Genomic DNA, 24,947 nt, shown 5'->3' on the forward strand with positions numbered 1-24,947 from the left:
CCAAGTTATTTTTAATAACTAATGACGAAGTTCTGGGATAGCGATCATAGTCAGAGGATCCTCTTGCTTCTTAGGTTTACATTTCTTATGCACGATTTCCTTATATTTTGTCGTCCTTTTTGTGTGTTAATCTATACGAACATCTAGAGATTCGAACAAACAGTGGTTGGAGCAGACGACAAGTATCCTCATAACACAGGAGGTTTACACGCAAGATCCCTCACAGCCTCCGGGTTGTGGTGTTACTTGTGTACCGGTTATAGTATTATTATTTATTGATGAAGGGTGACCCGTGCCAAAAAAGAGCTTGTGCAATACAGTACTGTTTGCAGGGTAAGTTCAGAATATGATTATGATATGCTAAGTTGTTAGTAATACAGGTAAGATATTTTGTTGTGGTACATGAAGAAAATCATTACTGAAGATTTTCAACAGTGTTACAGTGAAACTCAAGATATGCATTTACAGAATACAGACTATTATAATTATAATTATTGTTAATTTTCATAAGATATGGTGAAATGAGACCTTACATTTGTAACAGACAATGTGTGTATATATATACATATATATATATTTATATATATATATATATATATATATATATGTATATATATATATATATATATATATATATATATATATATGTATCATTATATGTATATGATAAATATATATATAAATGTGTGTGTGTGTGTGTGTATGTATGAATTTAACTGTATATTCATCTAATTTGAGTCTACAGGAAAGGAGCAATGCTTATTGGGTCCCATCTCCTGCTCTCCAGTTTCACTCCTAGCGTCCAGTTCTTGTCCAGTTGTAATTTAGTCGCTATTCTTGATTTCCAGTTATATTTAAATTTGAATTTACATGTTGTTCCAGCTTGGGTTATATCACCTTCCAACTTATTCCAAATATGTATGCTTCAACCTATATGGAAAAATGTATATTTTCACATTGTTTTACCTTTACACATGCAGTCTTCAGTTGTTCCCATGACCTCTTAGAGCCCTACTATCCATAGTTAAGTCTTAAGAGATCTCTTCTGTCAGTGTAATTGTAGATTCCTGAAATAGCCTTCTGAATGACATTATTGAGTCAGCGTTAAAATTCTAGAATCATGTGAACACAGATGTTTAACATTGAATTTACATTGTCCAATAGTTCCTAATTTGATATATCATAACCTTACCTAACCAAATGTAACAATTCTACAGAAAAATTACTCTGAAATTCAAAAATGAATGAAGTTAAAAATGTGTGTGTGATACTAGAATAATACTGAGGCAGGAAGGATTATGTCCTTTGAAAAGCGTTTAGACAAATTTTTGGCCAACCAACCTATTAAATCTTTTGTGGAAAAATAGGTAGCCATTCCTGGTCACCACTTAAGTATAAATTCAGTTAGTGATGAAGATCTGGACTTACAGGCCTAGTTTGGCCTGTACCTTATAAATGTATAAAGTGACCTTTCAAAGTTGGCAGACCAAATGCTATTAGTCTTTCATCATATGATTCATCTGCCAGGCTGGGGCAGTTTGGTTATTGCCCTGTTTATTCTCTCAATCTTGCTTATATCCTTGATTCTGTGGAGTCCATACCACTGATGTATATTCCAGCCTCAGATGTGGAATGTATGTGTATGTGTGTATTTACCTAATTGTGGTTTGTTATATTTCAGAAGCACGTATGATGACACCAGTAGGTACACTAGGATGCTGGTATTGGCATCTTGATTATATGTATTTTTTTGTAGTTGTACATGAGTTACCCCGGATTCTGTGAACTGGTTTGATCATGTTTTCTGTGTTTATTATTACTCAGAGTAAAAGAGAATGAGTAATAAAGCAGTGACTTTATATTTTATAATGAAAGTAATGTGATGAATTGTATGTTTGGCAGCCGATGCTACACGTGAGAACTTGAGTTGCATTGAAGTGGTTAATGTGAAAATGACATCCAATATCTCCTAACCTAACTTAACTAAACCTAACCTGACCATTCCACAAAAAAAAAAAAAAAAAAATCTCGCACACACTCCACCCCCCCACCCACCCCACCTCATGCATCACAGCATTTTCCATATACAGCCATTTTTTGTTGTACCAGCACTTAATGTACACCTTTTCCGTTTTTTTTTTTTTTTTTTTGCCATTCCTTCATTATAAATTTCTTTTAATATTGTCCATTTCTCTTCCACCAGTTTCTTTGTTAAAGAAGTTTCCCCAACTCTTTTTGAAAGAATTTTCTGAATTTATCAAAATCTGTTTTGTTATACATTAGTCTTCCTTTTCTGTGTTTCTCATTTCTTCCCAATTAAATTTCCTCTCTTAGTTCGAGCTCAGTTAGTATGTGGTCATTCTTCCCAATTGGTGCCTTGTATTCCATTTTATCCACAATTTCAGGCTTTGACATGTGTGTGTGTTCTGTTGGTGGGCTTGTGAAGTGAAGAGTGTGTGTTGTGTAGGATGTAGGATTGTGTTGCAGTCATTTTTATGTGATGTTCTGTTGGGAGGATTTTGGTTTTCTGTATATAGGTGTCCTATAGGTGTGATGTTGGTGCATCCTATAATTATTCTCAATGCTCCAATATGCAGTGTTTGTAAATGGTTTGTCTTTGTTTTGCTGATTATTGTGAACCATACTGTGGAGGCATATTAAAGGGTGGATCTTATGAACTGTGTAACTGGGTTATTAGTTTCTTTTTGTTGTCCAAAGTTAGTGCTAGTGATAATTTTTTTATTTAATTGTTTTCATGTTGATTTCCCTGTGGTGGGGGAAAAGAATACTGCCACCAAGTTTTCCCACTTGGATCGTAAGAGGCGAGAAGAAAGGGACGGGGAGAGGGACTAGGCATCCTTCTCCCTGTAGCCCCACGGGGCACACATCCTAAAGACAAAAGTGAAGGCATAAGGGGTGCTGGCGGGCCTCGGGCCAGCACCCTAAGGTTTGGGTCTTTTAATGTGCGTGGATGCGGTACAGATGAGAGTAAAAGGGAAGAGATAGGTAGTATGTTTGTGAGAAGAAAGTTGGATGTGTTGGCTTTGAGTGAAACTAAGTTGAAAGGGAAGGGTGAGTGTATGTTTGGGAGTGTAAGTGGGAGGTTATCAGGAGTGAAGAGAGGGCGAGGGAGGGAAGGGGTGGCTATTCTTGTAAGTGAGGAGATAGGTAAAGGGGTAGTGGAGTGGAAGGAGGTTTCCTCAAGGATAATGTGGATGAAGGTGAAACTGGGAAAGGAGATGTGGGTCTTTGTAAGTGCATATGGGCCGGGCAGTGAGAAGAGCATGGAAGAAAGGGAGGCCTTTTGGATAGATTTAAATGAGTGCATAGAGGGTTTAGGAAGAAATGTCAATGTAATAGTACTGGGAGACCTTAATGCTAGAGTGGGAAATGGTCCAATCGATGGAGTGGTTGGGAAGTGTGGAGTTCCAGGAAAGAATCGTAGTGGAGAGTTGATGGTGGAAATGTGTCTAGAAAGAGAGTTGATGATAGCAAATACAGTGTTTCGGAAGAAAGTCAAGCATAAGTACACATGGGAGAGGGTGGTGGAGGGAAGGGTGGTAGATAGAGCGCTAATGGATTATGTAGTGGTAAATAGGATTATGATAGGAAGAGTTAAGGATGTACATGTGCTAAGGGGAGAGGGTGGGGGAATATCAGATCATTTTTTGGTGGAAGGTAAGTTGAGAGTGGAGGATAGATGGAGAAGGAGGAAAGGGACAAAAGGTAGGGAGGTTCTTAGAGTGAACTCCTTGAATGAAAAGGAAAAGGAGAAGGAGTACGAAAAGAAGCTGAAGGAGGAGTGGGAGGGAGTAAAGGATAGAGCAGAGATGGGTGTGGAGGAGGAATGGGGATGGTTCAAGGAGGGAGTCTTAAAGTGTGCAAGGATGGTGTGTGGAACAAGAAGGACAGGGGGAAATAGAAGAAAGGGTAGTGAATGGTGGGATGAGGAAACAAAGAAGGTTGTAGAAGAGAAGAAGCGAGCATTCACAGATTGGTTACAAAAGAGGACAGGGGAGTCATATGAGACGTACAAAGAAAAGAAAAGAGAAGTAAAGCAAAAGGTAAAGGAGGCAAAGAGGAGAGCAGATGTGAAATGGGGTAGGAGTATGACAGGAAATTTTGAAAGTAATAAAAAGATGTTTTGGAAAGAAATTAAGAGAGGAAGAGGAGGCGAATCAAGTAGGGAAGAAAAGGTAAAAGGTACAGATGGAGAGTTGATAATGGAAGAGATGGCAGTGAGGGGAAGATGGGCAGAATATTTTAGGGAGTTGCTAAATGTGAAGGAGGATAGGGAAGGAAAGATAGCTGCAGTGGGAAATACGAAGAAAATGAGAGTGATGAGTGAGGAGAACGGAGGAGAAATAAGGAAGGATGAGGTGACTGTCAAGAGTTTTTATGTGAGTAGTAGAGCATGTGTTAGGATTGGAAATGGAGAGAGTGAGTGGTTTGAAGTAAAGGTGGGACTTCGTCAAGGATGCGTTATGTCGCTTTTCAACTTATACATGGATGGGGTGGTGCGAGAGGTGAATGCTAGGGTAGTGAGTCAGGGATTGGAGATGGTTAAAGAAAATGGAGAAAAGTGGGAGGTGAGCCAGCTGTTGTTTGCGGACGACACTGCGCTTGTGGTAGGGTCAGAGGAGGGATTGAGGAAGCTGGTGGCAGAGTTGGGAGAGTATGTGATAGAAGAAAGCTAAAGATAAATGTGGGTAAAAGTAAGGTGATGAGATGTACAAGGGGTGAAAGTGGCAGTAGACTGGAAGTGAACATTAAGGGAGAGCGACTGGAGGAAGTGGATAGTTTTAGATACTTGGGTGCAAGTGTAGCAGGAAAAGGTGGAGTGAAGGTGGAGGTAGAATGTAGATTGAGAGAAGCGAGTAAATGCCTTGGTGGTTTAAAGAGTGTAATGAGGAATAGACATTTGGGAATGGATGCGAAGAGGAGACTGTATGAAGGAGTAATTGTGCCAACAGCACTGTATGGGGCAGAAACGTGGAACATAAGAGAAGAAGAGAGAAGGAGTTTGAATGTGTTTGAGATGAGGTGTCTGAGAAGTATGGTGGGGGTTACTAGGCTAGATAGAGTGAGAAATGAGGAGGTGAGGAGGAGAACAGGGGTGAAAAAGGATTTGGGAGAGAGGGTTGATGAAAGAATATTAGGATGGTTTGGACACATGGAAAGAATGAGTGAAGAAAGACTAGTAAAAGAGGTATGGAAGGCAGATGTGGAGGGAGTGAACATGAGGGGACGTCCTAGGATGAGGTGGATGGATGGGGTGAAGGGGGCTTTGGGGAAGAGGGGAATGTCTGTTGAGGAAGGAAGGGAGATGGGGGGTGGGGTAGTATGTGTGAGTAAATTTTGACGCAGCCCGAAGGGATTTCTCCCCGTCCTCTCCTTATATGCAAAGGGGGACGGAGAGGGGGGGTCGCCGATTAAATGAAGCGGCCTTGCTGTGGATGTACTGTGTCTTGCGACACTGCTTCTGACCCAGGGCGGTGGGCAGGGTGCAGGGATGACCCGTCATCCAGGAGGTGCTCAGATGAGAGGAAGGGTGGGAGGGGTGTGGAGTGTATTTAGGGATGAAATGGGTGGGAGTGTTTTTATGCCTTTCCTTTTGTGGCTACCTCCCTTGGAAGGGGGAAAAAGCCTTGGTATATGTATGTATGTATGTATGTTGATTTTTGCTGTTGTGTCTATGATATGTGAACTGAATATCATGTGGGTATCAAATGTTAGGTCCTATTCACTGCCCAGTCACAGGGCAATGGGCAGGAGACAGGAATGACCCATCAACCATGAGAAACTAAGATGATGGGGAAACAATAGGTGGTGGATGGTACTGGAATGGGCGGGAGTGGGTGTGTACCTTGATTGGCTGCCTCCTTTATAAGTGAGAAGAAGCCCTTGGTATATAAAATAGAATAGTACACCATTAGATATTTTGATATGTAAAGTGTTTTCTAATTGATAAGTAGTGGACTATATTGTTAATGATAAATTTGTTTACTGTTTACTCATGTGTTGATTTGTAATTGTGCTTGAAGCCTCACTCTGCCCAAAGGTGCTCACAGCCCATGTATGTAGATCAGCAACTATATGAATACTTACCATAATACATAACATGTAAACAATTCATGCCTCCATTGGCAACCAGTGTAAATCAATCAATGTTGGGGGTAATCCTCTTTCTCATTGGCAGGGCTTTTATTAATCTCTCCTCTTACTCATTTTGACACAGCAAACAAGTATCAAGAGGCATCTTGCAAAGCAGAACTAGAAGCATTAGCCAGGTGTTGTGAAAGGTGGGGAGAAGTATCAAAAGTATGTGATGGTATCAAGAAGCCAGTGGAAAACAAAGAAGAAAATAATGAGAAGAAGCCAGATAAGGTAAAAAAAATGTCCATTATGTAATCTCATTGTTTATATTTTCCCGTAAATATTTTTTCATATATAGAACTTTCTAATTATTTGTATCTGTCACAGGCCCAATAATGTCAGGAAACTCCTCTACTAAAAACACCTCCAAAATATACCAAGAAGGTTCCAGACTTGGTTATGATGTAAAGTCGAAGCAGGAAAGCTACAAGTACAAATATGAGCCACCTCCAAATATTTTTGTATGTATAGAGTATTGGATTTTTTTTTTTAACATAAGAAACATACTTGTGGCATCTATTTTAGATTTGATTTATAAATACTTATAATTTATTAGTCAATTCTTGATAGTAGTTTTATAGGACCAAGACAAAAAAATTTTGATATTGTTATTCTCTCTCTCTCTCTCTCTCTCTCTCTCTCTCTCTCTCTCTCTCTCTCTCTCTCTGTCTCTCTGTCTCTCTTTCTCTCTCTCTCTCTCTAGTAACATCCATTGAACTTTAATAACTCCCAAGATCTCAAGTTGACTTGAATCAGTCAATCTGTTGTCCCAGGTCTTTCTTGCATGTGATCCATAGCTCCCTGGTGAACAGTAATGACCACCAGATCACTCGCTCAATCCGTTGTCTCAGATTTCTCACACAGGAGATCCATGGCTGTCAGGTAATCAGCAACAGCCACTGGAATGGCCCATGATTCACTCAAAGAAGAAATATTGTGTTGTTGGGTAGGCATGGCCAGGGTGTTCAGTGTCTTCTGTGTGATTGTTGGATCTGGGGCTTGTTTCTATGGTCAGGCCTCTTCTGTGTTGGTAATGTTCCAGTACTGGATGGTGATTTGAATGTAGTTATGGTATTGTGGTTCTTGCTTCTTGCCTTTATGAGCTGGCAGATAGGGATGATGAAAGGTTATTGGGATGGTTTGAGCACATGAAAAGAAAGAATGAAGAAAGATTAGCCAGAGGTGTGGAAAGCAGTGATGGATAGAGTGAACTTGAGGGGACGATTGAGGATGAGATGGACGGGTAGGGTGAAAGGGGCTTTGAGCAAGAGAGGTATGTCTGTTGAGCAAGGAAATGAGGTAAGGGATAGGGGCGAGTGGAAAAAGGTCATGTATGGATGATATTTTGATACATTCCAAAGGGATTTCTCACTCTCTTCTCTATTTTCTGCATGAGGGAACAAGGAAGGAGGGTTTCCATGTAAGGAAAGGTATTATGCTTTTGATGTATTGCATTGCTTCTGACTTGGACAGTGGGCAGGAGACAAGGATGACCCTTCGTCCACAGGTAGCTAAGATGAGAGAGAAACAAAGGTAGTGGATTGGAGTGGGTGGATACTTTGACTGGCTATCTACCCTGTACGGGTAAAGAAGCCCTTGGCATAGAGAGAGATTATTTTCTGGATGATTTTTACTGCCAGATCTTTGACAGTTGGTTGGAGGTCATGTAAGTATCAAAAGTGAAGCCTAGTGTGTAAAGGTTCCATGTATTTGTTTGTGATACCATTTGTAGGATATTAAGGGTAGGTTTTTCTTTTAGTGTGATTTTGTGGGTATGTGTTGGATGGGGTGAAGGGGGCCCTTGGTAAAAGGGATATGTATGTTGAGCTGAATAAGATTATCCTGTGTTAGCCAGAAAAGAATTTTTATATCACTAGACTGAAGAGATGGATTTATGTAACTTAATGAGATTACATTTGTATGAAAATCCAAGTCTTTTAATAAAAGAATCTGAATTTCAGGTAAAGAAGGTAAAACAGCATGGATTTTTTGGCCGCTGGATCCGTAGCAACCCAGTAAAGTTTCAAGTGATTGCCTTGACACTGGGACTGAGCCTCTACTTCAGTCGACCCTTGTATGATTGCTTCTTCCGTGAACATTTTGAAGGCCCACTGCAAGTGCGAGAAGGAAGAAAGAAGTAACTTAATCATGTTTATTTGTGTTGACCTTTGAAAAGAAAAATGGAGTCTGTTAAGAAAGCAAAGTCTCGCCTTCGTTTGTATCCCAAACTGATTAGTGAATGTGGGGCTCCAGCAAAAGAATATGCAAGGTGTGTGGCCTTGCATGATAATGTTCTGAAGGGAGACTGTGCCAGGGAATTTGACCAGTTTAAGAACTGTTTGATAAAGGCTGCAAAGAAAATGGGAACAAGACTATAATAATAAAGAGAGTGAAATTATAAGAATTTATGGGATTTATGAGGTAAAGAAAAAGAGCAAAAATAATTCATGTAAGATTGACTAACTAAAGTATTTTTGAGATTTATCAGTTGTTGAAATAAGAACACATAACTAGTTGAACAAGATGGCAATCTTTGTCCGGTCATCCAAGTCACGTTACATGGAGGGCATCCGTATGCACCTTTTCTTGGGCTTCTTTGTGAGGTTGATTTTCATCGCTTACGGGGCACATCATGATAGGATTAATGTTCTAAAGTACACAGATGTTGACTACCATGTCTTCACTGATGCAGCCCGGGAGGTCATGGAAGGCAACTCTCCATTTGAGAGACATACATACAGGTATACACCTTTCCTGGCCTGGATGATGATTCCTAATGTTGCCTTTCACTTTCTGTATGGTAAATTTTTATTTTCTCTACTGGACTGTGTTGCTGCCAAAATCATGTACCAAATACTACTTCTTGAGGGTCACATGAAGAGTACTGCATTGCAGTGCAGCTTCCTATGGTTATATAACCCTCTTGTGATTGGAGTATCTACTAGAGGGAGTGCAGAGTCCCTAATGGCAGTTTTGGTATTGCATACTTTGTTTCTTATGAAGTCAAGGTATGTTTTTTTGGCAGGTCTAATGTATGGCACATCAGTTCATTTTAAACTCTATCCTATCATATACAGTATCCCTTTGTATTTGTCTCTCACTTCAGATGCAAATTCTAATTCTCTCATAAAAAGACTGATGCCAAATAAAGCTAAGATGAAGCTAGTGCTAGGAGCAGCATTTTCATTCTTTGGATTGACTATATTAGGCTTCATACTCTATGGCGAGCAGTACATAGAAGAGGGTTTTCTGTATCACCTAACAAGAACAGATACACGTCATAATTTTTCTGTGTACTTTTATCTTCTATATCTTTCAGCAGATTATCATATTATGGGTATTAATTTTGCAATATTTGGCCCCCAGATGCTTTTGCTAGTGATTCTTGGTTTCAAATTTGGTAATAGGCTAGATTTACCCTTTGCAGTGTTCACCCAAACTGTAATATTCGTTACCTTCAACAAGGTTGTCACATCTCAATATTTTTTGTGGTATTTGCAGCTGTTGCCCATCATTGCTCCAAAAGTGGCGATTAGTAAGATGAAAGCATGTGTCCTGACAGTGTTTTGGGTTGCAGCACAAGCATCTTGGCTCTTGCCGGCATATTTGCTGGAGTTTCATAGCATTAATGCTTTTGTGCCCTTATGGTTAGAAGGAATTGCATTTTTTTGTTGTAATGTTGGCATATTGATGGCACTCCTGTCCGGATATACAATGCTCCCCATAGTTCAGCATCATAACACCAGAAAGAATCGCTGAAAGCTCTGATGTTTTGCTATGTGTGCAAGTTAGTAGTATGTTGTATTGAATATGTTTGACATAGTTGACTGAGCTACTAGATTCATCTCTGAGTTTTAATTTGTATTTTATGATACTGGGTATTCTGTACCACGTTCAGAATTTTCCTACCCAGTACATGCTGTGGAGGTGTCGTGTTGTACTGCATTGCTACTAAACCAAGCAGTTGGCAGGGGACAGGAATGATCCTTCATCCACAGGGTGCTAAGAAAGAGACAGCAAATGGGTGTGGGATGGGACAGGTGAAGGGTAGGTAGGTCACCCTCCTAAGGTGGGGAAAGGGCCTTTTGGTCAAGTATGTCTGTAGCACAGCTGCTGACCACACAAGGAGCTTATTTGTCTAATTAGTGTGTTTGCTTTTGACATAAAGGGATCCTCCTCAGTCTTTCCGAGTAAGGTAGATTTCCGTCATTTGTGTCATCTCACTTAGTAGTTGGCCACTTACTTTCCCCCCCCACCTCTCTCTCTCTCTCTCTCTCTCTCTCTCTCTCTCTCTCTCTCTCTCTCTCTCTCTCTCTCTCTCTCTCTCTCTCTCTCTCTCTCTCTCTCTCTCTCTCTCTCTCTCTCTCTCTCTCTCTCTCTCTCTCTCCTTCTCTCTACCTAATTGTAATGTACAAGGAAGCTATATTTGTAGGGTTTTGTCTTATATTCTTCATTGATCTGAGTGTTTTAAATTCATATATGGTTTCAGTTTTTGTTATATCATCTAGGCTATTCCAGGATTTATGCAACTATATAGAAATATCCTTCAGACATGTGGTCTTGTTCAACTTGTTTCCATGACCTCATGATGCCCTCCTATCCTAAATCTAGAGATTTCTGTAGATTCTGTCCACCCCTTCCAATGGTTTGAACACCACAGTTAAGTGTGTGTGCATGCACGTGTACACATATGACAAAAAATGTATAGTGCTCAACATTTAAGTGTTAGTGTATGTCGTCATCCCCCCCCCCCAACCTAAAAGTTATGGGGAAATGCTGGAAAGTTTACCAACGCACAGCCATTAACATGATATTGCATTTTTTGTAGCATCAAATTTAATTCTTGGTGTTAGCTAATCTATTCTAAATGACAGATTATTGTGTATGACCACACACCCTTTCAGTTTCATAATTTTTGTTTCTTGGTGGACTATGGGCAATAGCTAGCAGTATAAAATTGCTTAACAGTGACCAATGGGCAAACCTTGGGCCTCATATTGGAGCCATGGCTCTCTAGCAGAAGAGAACCCAGCCATCTAATTGATCATTTCAGTGTGGTTGTGTATAGGTCGTCATATATTTGCTGTATATACCTATAGCCCTTTCCCCAAAATACCCACTTATTACCCCTCTTTCCAATTTAGCACCTCAGGGATAAAGTACCACCACATTGTTTTGGATTTAATGCAGTGAAGTGAGACCTCTTCCATAACAGGGTCCTAGAACTCGAGCTAGTTTATATCCACTGTTTTACCATACACTGACCCCTGCTGTCATCTATTCACTATTTCCCTCCACATATTCCTATTTATTGCACCATCTCCTCCCAGACACTGACAAATCCTGTTGTTCTCTTTGATTCCCAGCAATGACTCAATCTGTCCCAACAGTTCAAGCACACAGAGCAAAGGTGATAGCTATGGTCATAGCTACATGCCTCATGGTTTAGGCTCCTCATCTTTTTCTTCACCTCCTAGACATACATCCAAAGATCTTTTCACACCATCCATCTGTCTTATGCTAGATCTTCCTCTCAGATTCTCCACTTCTGATTTCCAGAAGTGAGATGTTTGACAAAGTGGGGATGTATTAGGAGCTAAATATGGAATAAATGGAATAAATGTAGTGAGTTACAGAATAAAGGAAGTAAAAGTGTGGGTGGAATGAAAAATGAGATGAGTGATAAGTACTTGGGAATGAATGCGTAGAGAAGGTTGCATGGATTGTGTCCATGGTGCTATATAGAGCAGAAATGTAGAATGTAAGAGGCTAAAAGGAATATACAGAATGTTTTTAAGATGAGATGTTTTGAGAAAGATCGGTGTTTCATCAACAGATGGATGTGGAGGTGAGGTAGAGAAAGAATGATTAAAGAAAGTTGTTGTTGTTGTTGTTGTCGTTCCCTAGACTGTCTGTCCGAGCAGTCCCGTCTCCCCAAGGAAAGCCACAGCCGAAACTGGGTTTTCCCACAAATCCTTTATAGAGTGTATGTTGTGTTGTTTAAAGACAGTTGTTGGATTAGGTATACCAGAGTTTGTTGATATGGTTTGGGTATATGAAAAGCATGAACAAGGAGAGACCATCAAGGTAGGTGAAGTGAATTTGAATGGTAAACCTAGAATGAGATGGATGGATAGATTAGTTAAAAAGAATTTTGGATATGTGTGATATGCCAGCAGTGGAGATAAGATGGAATACAAGTGATAGGGATATGTAGATGGAATACAAGTGATAGGGATGTGTAGAGAGACCTTGTGAATAGATGACACAGACCAAAGGAATATTTTTTACATTTGCTTTGGAGATGAGTAGATGTTAAAGCAGTAGGGGTAAATGAGCTTCAGTTGTCGAGCCTTGCTGTGGAAGAGCCGTGCACTGCATTGGTTTTGACTCTAATGTGATGGGGAACAGGGTAACCATTCATCCCTAAGGTGCTAAGATGAAAGGAACAACAAATGGGTGTGGGATGGGTGGAGGAAGGATGCATGCTTTTGCTGGTCCCCTATAGAGGGAAAGGTGATGTATATTTTTTTTATTGTGGTTCAATTCGGTAGGACCTCTTATAATGGGAAGAAGGACTTTGGTACATACATTTATAGAAGAATGGTCTATATTGACTGAATAAGATCCCAAATAAATATATCTATAAATGCAATGATATATGATTGTGTACATTTACTTTGTCAAGGAGTCATGACTGTAAATAAAATGTATATACACTTCTAATGTTTATTTTTGTTATACATACATATACTATGGGCTTTTCCCCCTTACCAGAGAGGTAGCCAACATCAAAAAGGATAATTCCACTCCCACCCATTCACCACCCCTCTATCTTATCTTTGCTCCTCCTGGGTGACAGGTCATCTCTGCATCTCACCCATTGCCCTGGGTCAGAAGCAATGCAGCAATGCAGCATACAGAAACATTGAAGGCAGGGAGAAATCCTTTTGGTCTGTATCAAAATATTGTTCACACAACCACTCCCCATCCCCCACCTACTCCCATGTATCATAGTATCATCCATACACAGCCATTCTCCACTCACCCTTATCTTGTGTCTTCTCCCTTCCTCAACAGTCATCCTCCTCATGCTCAATGCCCCTTTCAACCTATCCATTTATCTTGTCCTCAGTCACTCCCTTATGTTTACATGTCATACCTTAGTTTTATCTGTCCATATACCAAGTCTGTGCACAGCCCTTTTAATGCTTTACCTTTCTGAATAGTTTCCTCTATTTCATCCATTATTCTCTTTTTCTCTGATCTCTGCCATTGTTTAGTTCTAATTTGTTTCAACTCCTGCTTTTAATCTGCATAGTCCTTTTAATTAGGTCATATGTACTTTGGATTTTTTTTTTTCCCACTTCGTACTTTCTCTGTCCATTCCCTGATGATATTCATTCATAGCAAGTTGATACCTTCAATGGTGTCCTTGTTATTTCTTAAAGCTTCAAATCTGTTTTTGACTTCTAACCAAATTTTCTTATCCTTAACCTTCACAAGGCTTTTTATTTTTCAAAACTAGTTTATTTCTTTTGGCTCTTAAATTTAATTTAGATGGGCAACCTACCAATCTATGGTCAATATTTATATTTACTTTATTTATAACCTTAAAAATGCTAATGCTCTTGGTCTCATTTCTTAATATGAAGCCTTTTTCATTCTTTGTTACCCAGCGCTTGGCCTTCGAGCCAAAAATTTCATAAATCAATCAATCAATCATTCTTTGTTACTCCATCTCCACTTCTTCAGTTCCATTTACAACCTACAATTTTGTTTAAAGTGTACCTTATTTGCATGTAGTTTTATGCAAAATTTAATACTCATCTCTATTGTTTCTCACAATTACTCCAAACTTTCCAATGCATGACTGATTTCCCATCTTCCTGCCCACTTTAGCATTGAAGTCACCTGTTACCAATGTGTATTTATTTTTTCTTGCTCCATCTTGTATTTATTTTTTCTTGCTCCATCTTAAGACTCAATATCATTATCTGAACTCTGAAGTTGGTGCATGAAACTGAATTATTTTTTAATGTACCTTTTACATAGCCTTATCACAATCCAATCTACCCATTATGGTATACTACTGGACTTTATTATGTTACCAGCAACCTCTTGGTTTATGAGGAATCCTATTCCACTAGATTTTTCCTTTGCCCTACCTTAACAGGTGGTGACTATCCTGTAGCTGTATCAGCTTTTCCTCCTTGGGACTTTATTCAGTCTTATGATGTCCCTCTGTCTCTCTCTCCTTCATTCCCTCCCCTTTCCCTCACCAAATGATTTGAACTTTGGCGCCTCACAATGGTGGTGGCTTAAGGTGTGATGTCATAATGTGCATACACACGAAAGGGTGCCACATAGAATGAAAAAGGCTAAATACCAGAATAATTACATGAAGTTAATGTAAAAGAAGCTTGTTGCAGGTGATCTGAGGCATTGATATGAATGACAATTTAGTTCTGAGGATACAATTGACCCTCCATTCAACAGACCCCAATGCAATGTATCCTCAATTTAACAGACAAAAAATCCTGTCTGTTATAGAGCCGGATGATGGCCCAATTGTCTGTTGCTGCATAAAATTGTCTGATCCAAGTCATTCATCCATTGTTGCGTGATACTTAACAGAGACATGTCAACCCATACCTGCACCATGCTGCCCAAGAAAACTTTATTTTTGTTAATCTATTTTATATTTACCTGTTGTGTGTTAAAACTTATCAATAATACAATATTACCATATTATTTTCAGGTATGCCATACCAAATTGCCAACAACAGTCATTTGTCTTTTATTTACTGATCCAATCTGTTCTGTTTACATTTGGCAGGAATGTTCCTTGCATGTATTTGTTCATTAAGTGGAGAGTCAAGTGTACAATAATTTGAACTTCAGCACCGTGCAACAGTGGCAGCTTGAGCCATGACATCATAATGTGTTACTCAAAACCATTAAACCCAGACAGATGAACATCAGTATGCTTGTTGTAATGGTGCTGCTATGTCTGCATAGAAAAGGTATCCATACTCCATGTTGGTGATACATTATATGATATTTGCAATAACGAAGAATGGGGTAAGTAAGAATTACCAATATATACTTAATGAGGAAATTTTAATAGAAAATTGAATAATCTTGAGTTCTCACCTGGTAGGGCCACCAGTCAGGTGAATGTAGCTCTGATGAGCAGCCCAGTATGGAAAAAGGCACACCAGCAAGATGCATAAAAATGTGATAAATATGAACTAACAACCGGGCTGGTTCATGTGCCAAGCATGAAGTTTAACTTATATAATGAGGGCACTGCAACAACATCAGGTGGCAAGGAATTCCAGATAGATATTATGTGGCAGGGAAAAAACATTTGTGAGCTTATGTTGAAGTGTGAGGAACAGCAGTTTTATATTCATGACCACTGGTTACATGAGGTGCCAGTGTGAATTTTTTTTTATGGGAGACAGATTATGAAGTATTTTGTAGCACTGTAGTAAATCAGGCCAGGGGGGGTGATTAGAGTGCACACGTCTTAGGCTAAGCTATTCTTAACCTTCCTATTGCCTCTCCTCCTAACTACTTACATGCTATCTTCCCGTGGTCCCCCCTGTTTATTACAGAATGCATGTAAGTGACCGAGTGTCAGACGGTATAATCAAACCCCCATGCTGCCTTGTAGGGTATGCCTCTTTAGATAAAGGCTAGGAGAAGGAAAACTCCAAAATAAAATCATGCCAGTCGGTCTGGCTGCAAGGTGAGATCTGGTGGACTATATTATTGGCAGACTCATGCAACTCCACACCACAATCTTGCACATCACACCAGTGTGCCACAGGAGGAAGGTGTGGAGCCAGAGTGTGTGGGCATCACTCTGACAAAATGTTGTCCACCCTAAACAAAGTCACGCCAACAGCCTTTTCAATCTAACTACTGTCTCTAACACCCTTCTTATTTCCTTTCTTTTTCTTTCCTCCTAACCCTACCTAAAAAGACTAGTGGCGATGGGACAAGGGTGGTGGGAGTAGGCATGGTGTAGCTGGAAGCTCTTAGCCTGGACCTGCACACTGGTGGCAGGCATGTGATGGCCACTTCTCCTGTGACCGTGACCACACTGGAACTTGGTCCTGCACCTGTGACTGAGCAGGCCTATTCAGGAGTGCCACTGCTCACCCCAACTGGGGAAGACCCTATAAAAGGTGGGCTAAACATTGGTGGTCACACCATCCCAGTCATTGGGCAGCTGCACCCAATGACGCACCATATATGCAGCCGTGAAAGAAGGAATGATTATAGTAAATTGTACCTCAAAGTAGGTGCATGGAATGTGCGCACCCTTATGGATGCCAGAGACACAGACCACCCTGAAAGACAAACAGCCTTAGTCTCGGGAGAACTCGCCAGATTCAATGTTGATGTGGCTGCTCTCAGCGAAACTAGAATACCTGGCAAAGGGCAAATCACAGAAGTTGGGTCAAGGTATACTTTCTTTTGGAAAGGGAAAAAACCCGGAAGACCACGACTCCCAGGGTGTTGGCTTTGCAGTTAAGACCCAATTAGTAAAAGCCCATAACCTGACACCACATGCGATTAATGAAAGAATCACCTCATTAAGACTACCACTCCTGAAAAACCAGTTCATCACACTAGTATCAGTGTACGCCCCAACACTAGGTGCAGAAGACCATGTCAAAGGTGCCTTCTACCAACAGCTTGACACTGTCATATCCCAAATTCCAGATTGGGACTGTCTCCTTCTCTTAGGGGATTTTAATGCCAGAGTGGGGCGAGAACATGAACTCTGACACAACATAATTGGCAGGAAAGGTGTGGGAAACTGCAATGATAATGGCCTACTCCTCCTTGGCCTCTGTGCTGAACAGGAGCTGTTCATCACAAACATGCAGTTCAGACTCCCAAATTGATTTAAGACCACCTGGAAACATCCTAGATCAAAACACTGGCATATGAAGTTTTGATCACAAGAATGCCTGGAGCTGATGACTGTTGGACAGACCACTGGCTGCTCATCACAAAATTAAAACTAACCATCAAAAGGAAGCTACGTAACATCCAACAAAACGATGCCAGAAGAAGGTACGACACTGGTAAATTAAAAGATCCTGATACATCTCGAGCTTTCCAAGCAGCAATCCAACAGAACCTACCAGCCATGAAACCTTCAATCCATGCTGAATGGACTAACATACAAGATGCCATCAATGAAGCTGCAAGAACTGTAATCGGCTACCAGAGCAAACAGCACCAGGACTGGTTTGACTACAACAACGAAGATATTAACCTGTTAAGCGTCTGCTACTGGAAGGCTCCTTTCAAGATGTCTCTGACTTCATATCATGTTTATATGTATAGAAAACTATAGGAACATCATCTGACAACATTCTGAGTGCATCTTGAAGTTTGTGGCAACTTTTGCTGACTCGCTAGAAGGTAGCAAAGAAACGTTTTCAGTACATGGTGAGCGTTCATCATAGAATTATATTTTTATATTTCCTTGAGATATTACAAAAAGGGACAGTTACTTTTGTTTTTCTGGATTTTTCATGTGTGTGTGTCATTTTCTCCATTTTCTTGTCATTGAATTTAAAAAAAATTAAATACAGGTTAAAAGAAATCAAATAATTTTTTCTTTTCCCTAATTTGTTCATTATTCCAACATTGACTGAATATGTATATTTATGTCAAAATAGACAAATGAATTGTTTGAAAAATACAAAAATTATAAAACAGAAGCAAACAAGTTCTTAAGAAATAAGTAATAGAAAAAAAAAGCATCCTGAAGTTGAAAGAGGGTGATGCTGCCAAAGCGCCAATGGTCGCGGAGGGTGACGCTTAACAGGTTAAGTCCTTCATTAACACCAAGCAGAAAGCCCGAATATCCCTTGACCAAGACCCTAAATCCCAAGCAAAGAAGGCTAAATATGCACAAAGTCACAATGTCATGCCAGGCTTCGGGAAATACAAAATGAGTGGTGGTAGCAAATGGCGCAAGACCTACAAGGTTATGCCAACAGCAGGGACCTTAAAAGCTTCTTTGTTGGCACAAAGAAAATTTTCAAACCAAAGCAAACTGCTGCAGGGACACTTTTGGCAGCAGACAACACCATCCTCATGGAAGACAATGAGATCCAGAACCATTGGGTAGAACATTTCAACACCCTTCTGAACAGGAACTCATCAGCCCAACAAGGCTTCCTCCAAAATGTGCCACAACATCCACCCCAACTATGGATGTCCCTACCACTGACATTTCAAGAATTCGATGCAGCATTAAAACAAATGCACCAAGGGAAGGCCGTGGGACTGGACAACATTCCCACTGAACTTCTGACCCACGGAGGTTTAGTCCTGAAGACGTGTCTTCTCTCCCTCATACTAAAAGCATGGGAAGGAAAACAGGCTCCCAATGATTGAAAAGACACACTCCTTGTCACCATCTTCAAAAAAGGAGATTGAAGAGAATTTGGGAATTATAGAGGAATATCCTTGCTATCTATTGCAGGGAAGGTCTTGGCAAGGATCCTACTAAATAGATTACAAAACGTAGCAAAAACAATCCTGCCAGAATCCCAGTGTGGTTTCCGCCCATCTAGAGGAACCATAGATATGATTTTCTGTGCTCACCAACTACAGGAAAAATCAAAAGAACAGCAAAAACCCATATTCCTAATTTTCTGTGATCTCGAAAAAGCATATGACAACGTACCAAGAACAGCCATGTGGTCTGTCCTCAATCGCTTCGGAATCCCTGAGCCTTTTGTTGACATGGTTAAAGCCCTACATGATGGGATGACAGCTAAGGTAATCCACCAAAGCAACCTGTCAGCCCCCTTCCCAATCACATCTGGATGTGTAATGGCACCAACCCTTTTCTCTTTATACTTAGCTGCCATGCTATATGAAGTACCCCACAACAACCCAGGGGTTGAAATAAAATACAGATTAGATGGAGGAATTTTTAAACTGGCCAGACTCAAATCACAGCACAACACCAACACCATCAATGTGACGGAACTACAGTATGCAGATAACAACACTGCCGTGACCCACACCCAAGCAGAACTCCAAGAATCGGTGGATAATTTCCATGCTGCGTACACATGTTTTGGCCTAACGGTTAACAAGGCCAAAACTAAGATATTGGGCCAACCAAAATCAGGGTAAAATCAACCAGTAACTAACATCACCATGGATGGAACTACCATTGAATGCATCAAACACTTCTCATACCAGGAATCATCCTTTCCATCCAGAGCACCTCCTCCAAAGAGACTGAAAACAGGTTACAAACTGGCCACACTGCATATGGGAGACTATCCACCAGGGTGTTCAAGAACAAAGACCTAACCACCCACCATTATAGTGTCTACCCTGTTATATGCATGTGAGACTTGGGCCCTTTATAGTGGGGACCTCAAAAAACTGGAACAATTCCACCAGAAAAAACTGAGAGCAATAATGAAAATCAAATGGAGTGACTGTGTGCCCAATATAGCAGTCCTTGAAAGAGCCAACGTCACCAGCATCGAGGCCATGATCATGAAACACTGCCTAAGATGGTCTGGCCATGTAGTGTGGATGGAGGACACAAGACTACCAAAGAAAATACTCTTCAGTGAGTTAGATACAGGTGATCGCCCTAGAGGTTGCCCTATGCTTTGATTTAAAGACTAACTCAAGAAATCCCTCAAGGAAGCTAACATGGACCCAAAGACCTTCGAAACTTCAGTGAACAACAGGAACAAGTGGAGAAGCAAAATTAAAGTGGGCACAGACCTCTTTGAAGAGAATAGAAGAGCCAACCTGTTAGCTAAACGATAGGAATTGGCAGAAAGAACAAATGAACCATAACCACCTCCCACAATTCAGTGTGATCAATGCCCTCGATTATTCAGGGCATGAATTGGTCTTACAAGCCATAAGAAGGCTCACCACCCTAACAATAACTAACCTTTTATGACCCCCTCCTCTATTCAACCTTCTATTGGGACTGAAAACTATGATATTCAGATAGTACATGCCGACGACGATGAGTAAGTCAGGCCTGAGTAATCTTTCCTTAATTGAAAATAGGTTGAGCTGACCAAGTCCTGAGTAAGGAAGGGTAGACATGTTAGTTTGTTAAATCCATCAATGCTGAACAAACTCCAGAATGTACAAGTCTGTATTCCACATGTAAGGCAAAATCAATGACCAGAAATATGTTGGAAAGAAAGAGAGAAATCATAAAAAGGGTGCAACACGTGGATTTTAGGTTAGAAGCAATGCCTCTAGCTTTATGGAAAGTGCTGGCTATGTGATTGAATCTCATTAGTAACAATCATGACATCAAAACCATTATAAGATGAAAGTATTGATAGGGGAATCATACAATAGGTATTGGCACATAGTCCACCTGGCCACACAAAACAAAGGTGGACACATTTGTTAAGAGCAAATGAAAGACCCTAGGAGGAGGCAGTAGCAGAAAGAATATTGATACTATCTTGAAGATCTTTTGTTGACCATGAGATGATTTGATTTGGTGGATATAGAGCTTTAGGTTGTTAGCAAAAGGTTTGTATGCACAGGTTAAATTTTATCCAAGGTGATCCCACTAGTGACAGGCAAGGCTTTACTCTGAGCACCCTTGATGTTGACACTCATAGTTTGGTGAAGGAGGAAGTTCCGTATTGAAGTGAGCAGGATGCTTCCCATTTCAATTGAAGTAAGTCAATCAATTAAGGTAAGGTGGTGGATGCAATCAAAGGATCTGATAAAAATCAATATCAAAATAGTTTGGCTGATGTCATACCACCAGGTAACATATTCAGATGCGAGTAGAAGCTGTATGCATAAGCACACATACACCTGAGAAACATATAAATAAGATTTTTGGAGAAATTATAATTTAATAAGAACAATTAAAGTGGCATTTACATACCTGGATGAAGAAATGGTGAAGAAAATTCTAATCACTCTGATAAGACCAAGATTGGAATATGCTGCAACGATTTGGTCACCAAGTACAAAAAAATGTATAAAAAAACTTGAAAGAATACAAAGAGCAATTACAAAATTGGCACCAAGACTCTCAAAACTATCATATGAAGAGAGACTAGCAAAACTTGAGCTACAAACACTAGAGCAAAGAAGAGAGAGGAGATTTGATAGTTATTTACAGAATCATGAAAGGCATAGAAATTATTGATAGAGAGAATCTGATAAAATGGGATGATAGAAATACAAGAGGACACGGAAAGAAAATCAAGAAAGACAGCTACAGAAGAGATCTGAAAAAGAACAGCTTTCCTCACAGAGTAATAGACAGTTGGAACAAGTTAGATGAGAAAGTGGTGTGTGCAAAAACAATACATGAATTTAAAAATAGTTTAGATAAAATGAGATATGAAGACGGGACACCACGAGCATAGCTCCCCTTCCCATAAAATACAAGGAAACACCACTGAATTACAGATGCTCCTCTACTTACGTTCATTCGTTTTACGTTTTTTCGATTTTACGTTTGAACTGACTGTAAAAAAAATTGTAATTTTTTTTTTTGAGTGAATTTTTTAGTTTAGCGCGCTCTCTGTAGTTCAAACGATATTTACGCATGACGCTGCGTCCATTGTTTACATGGCACAGACGACAGACTGAACGTGCCTTGCCTCCTCCTCCTCCACCATCTCAATTTATGTTGCTTGAATTTAATTTACTTTAAATTAATGTTATCATTTTACAATGTTATGTGTATAATTAATGATTTAAGGGGTGTTTTATAAGATACGGTAATAGAATTTACAGATGTATGGTACAGTAACAACTTATGTTCATTTTCAACTTACGTTCGGCCGTTCGGAACGTAACTAAAACATAAGTTGAGGAGCGTCTGTATAGGTCAATGGACCAAATATCTTGAAAAGATGAACATTTTGACTGACTCCAGATCTGGAAGGTTATGTGTGTCGAACGTTTTAAAACTTACTCGAGAGTGATTGATGTGTTGCAAGAGAGAGAGGGGTGGGTGGATTGTGTGTATCTGGACCTAGAGAAGGCATTTGATAAAGTACCTCACAGTCAACTTATGTGGAAATTGGAGCATGTTGGAGGACTGAGAGGCAAACTACCAGAATAGATTAAAGACTTTGAAGGAAAGATACAGGAGGACAGTAGTAAAGGACAAGATGTCAAGCTGGAGAGCAATGACAAGCAAAGTTCTACAAGGTTCAGTGGCTGCACCAATAATGTTTTTTGTTTTTGTTAATGACATGATTGAAGAAACAACAATATATACCAACATGTGTGCAGATGATGGGAAAAAAATCATGAGAAGAGTGAAAAATGAGGTCAGTAGAATATTGCAAAAAGATCTAGATACTATTTTTGCATGGAGCCAAGAATGGGAAATGAAGTTCAATACCATAATATGCAAAGTACTGAAAATGGGCCATTCTTAAATGATTCCTTGGAGAGCGAACACATTACAAAAGCAAAAGAGGAGAAAGACTTGGAAGTGTTGTTAAAAGACAGCCTGTCACCTGACAGACATACATACATACATACATATACCAAAGGCTTTTTCCCCCTTACACAGGGGGTAGCCAATAAGAAAGTGGCATAGAAATCACTCCCACCCATTTCATTTCCCATATATTCCACTCCCCTCCCTCCCTCCTATCTTGGCACCTCCTAGATGATGGGTCATCCCTGCATCCTGTCCACTGCCCTGGGTCAGAAGCAGTGTCGCAAGACACAGCACATCCACAGCAAGGCCACTTCATAAATTCGGCAACCCCTCCTCTCCGTCCCCTCATGCAGGAAAGGAGAAGACGGGGAGAAATCCCTTCGGGCTGCGTCAAATTTTTCTCATACATCCTTCCTCACCCCCCATCCCCCACCCACTCCCCCTCATGCATCACAGCCTCATCTATACACAACCCTTCTCCATTCACCCCTATCTTCTGTCCTCTCCTGTCCTTCCTCTACAGACATTCCTCTCTTTTGTAAAGCCCCTTTCACCCCATCCATCCATCTCATCCTAGGACGCCCCCTCATATTCACTCCTTCCACCTCTGCCTTCCACACTTCTTTTACTAATCTTTCTTCACTCATTCTTTCCATGTGTCCAAACCATCCTAATACTCTTTCATCAACCCTATCTCCCAGCTCCTTTTCCACCCCTGTTCTCCTCACCTCCTCATTTCTCACTCTATCTAGCCTAGTAACCCCTATCATACTTCTCAGACATTTCATCTCAAACACATTCAAACTCCTTCTCTCTTCCTCTCTCATGTTCCATGTTTCTGCCCCGTACATTGCTGTTGGCACAAATACTCCTTCATATAACCCCCTCTTAGCATCCATTCCCAGATGTCTATTTCTCATTACACTTTTTAATCCACCAAGGCATTTACTCGCTTCTCTCAATCTACATTCTACCTACACTCCCACTCCTCCCTTTCCTGTCACATTTGCACCCAAGTATCTGAAACTATCCACTTCCTCCAGTTTCTCACCCTTAATTCTCACATCCAGCCTACTGTCACTCTCTCCCCTTGTACATCTCATCACCTTACTTTTGCCCACATTTATCTTCAGCTTCCTTCTTTCACACACCTTCTCAAACTCTGTCACTAACTTCCTCAATCCCTCCTCTGATCCTGCTACAAGTGCAGTGTCATCAGCAAACAACAACTGGTTCACCTCCCACTTTTCTCCATTTTCTTTAATCATCTCCAACCCTTGACCCACTACCCTTGCATTCACCTCTTGCACCACCCCATCCATGTAAAGATTGAACAGCCAGGGCGACATAACACACCCCTGACTAAGTCCCACCTTTACCTCAAACCATTCACTCCACCTGACAGACATATCTGCAGGATTGTGGGGGAGACATATGGACTACTGCAGAAAATTAAAGTGGCATTGCATTATATGGATGAAGAGATGATTTAAAAAAATCATAGAAACACTGATACATTCAAGACTGGAATACGTATCAGTAGTATGGTCCCCACACAGAGTGAAAGATATAAGCATGATTGAGAGAATACAAAGGGCAGCAACCAAACTGGTCCCCAGCCTGGCAGATAAACTATATGAGGAAAGAGTAAAAGTACTGGGTCTACCATTTGAAAGATCAAAGAGAAAGAGGCGATATGATTACAGTGTTCAGGTCACTAAAGGGGATAGATTGCAGTGATAGAAGAGATTTCTTGATTAAAGATGGGAGGACTTTAAGAGGTCATGGAAATAATTAAGAAAGACCACATGTTGAAAGGATATGAAGAACTACAGTTTTCCCTATAGATGTATGAATATGTAAAATAGCTTAGGTGATATAACCTAAGCTCAAACAATACATGAGTTCAAATCTAAATATGATAATTGGAAATCAAAGATATAGATTAAGTTGGAACTATACATGAACTTGAGTCTAGGTATGTTGGAAAATTAGAAAATAGGAGATGGGGCCCAACAAGTGTTGCTCCTCTCCTGTATACTACAATTAGATAAATACACCTGCACACACATATGCACACAGAAAAATAAAATTTTGACAAATGAGAGAAAAAATCTCAACATCATAGAGAAAAAGAGGATAGGAGATATAGAGTAACCTTTAAAGAGATCATGGAGCAACAGAGAAGAGATAGCCTGGGAAAAGAGAACCTCTTGTTAGAGATGTGTCTTACTCTGACTGCCAAGAAGAACACATCACCTCATGGAAGTTATGCCACAAACAAGAAATACAAATGATCAGGGAAACTGTCTCAATACCTCCA

At 40.2% G+C, this 24,947-nt stretch overlaps 3 protein-coding genes across 4 annotated transcripts; all 3 read left to right on the plus strand.

Annotated features, from left to right (window-relative positions):
- Positions 1–53: 53 nt before the first annotated feature.
- LOC143027063 (cx9C motif-containing protein 4-like) lies at positions 54–8,405 on the plus strand. 2 transcript variants are annotated; one of them, XM_076187962.1, is made up of 3 exons: positions 54–333; positions 6,239–6,387; positions 6,484–6,617. In XM_076187962.1, exons 1-3 carry the CDS (start codon positions 279–281, stop codon positions 6,490–6,492), a joined length of 213 nt encoding a protein of 70 aa, XP_076044077.1. In that variant the 5' UTR covers positions 54–278; the 3' UTR covers positions 6,493–6,617. The 2 variants fall into 2 exon arrangements, with proteins under 2 accessions (XP_076044077.1, XP_076044075.1); XM_076187960.1 differs by lacking the exon at positions 54–333 and adding an exon at positions 8,118–8,405.
- Positions 8,406–8,679: 274 nt separating this feature from the next.
- Positions 8,680–12,878, plus strand: PIG-M (Phosphatidylinositol glycan anchor biosynthesis class M). Its single transcript, XM_076187959.1, has one exon. It carries the CDS (start codon positions 8,680–8,682, stop codon positions 9,913–9,915), a length of 1,236 nt encoding a protein of 411 aa, XP_076044074.1. The 3' UTR covers positions 9,916–12,878.
- A 5,281-nt stretch (positions 12,879–18,159) lies between these two features.
- LOC143026786 (uncharacterized) lies at positions 18,160–19,839 on the plus strand. The gene is made up of 3 exons (XM_076187560.1): positions 18,160–18,517; positions 18,680–19,337; positions 19,584–19,839. Exons 1-3 carry the CDS (start codon positions 18,160–18,162, stop codon positions 19,837–19,839), a joined length of 1,272 nt encoding a protein of 423 aa, XP_076043675.1.
- The last annotated feature ends 5,108 nt before the right edge of the window (positions 19,840–24,947 follow it).

Source organism: Oratosquilla oratoria, chromosome 7 (assembly GCF_046742065.1).
Source record: "Oratosquilla oratoria isolate Oo_2021 chromosome 7, ASM4674206v1, whole genome shotgun sequence".
In the NCBI taxonomy this organism is placed as follows: domain Eukaryota; kingdom Metazoa; phylum Arthropoda; class Malacostraca; order Stomatopoda; family Squillidae; genus Oratosquilla; species Oratosquilla oratoria.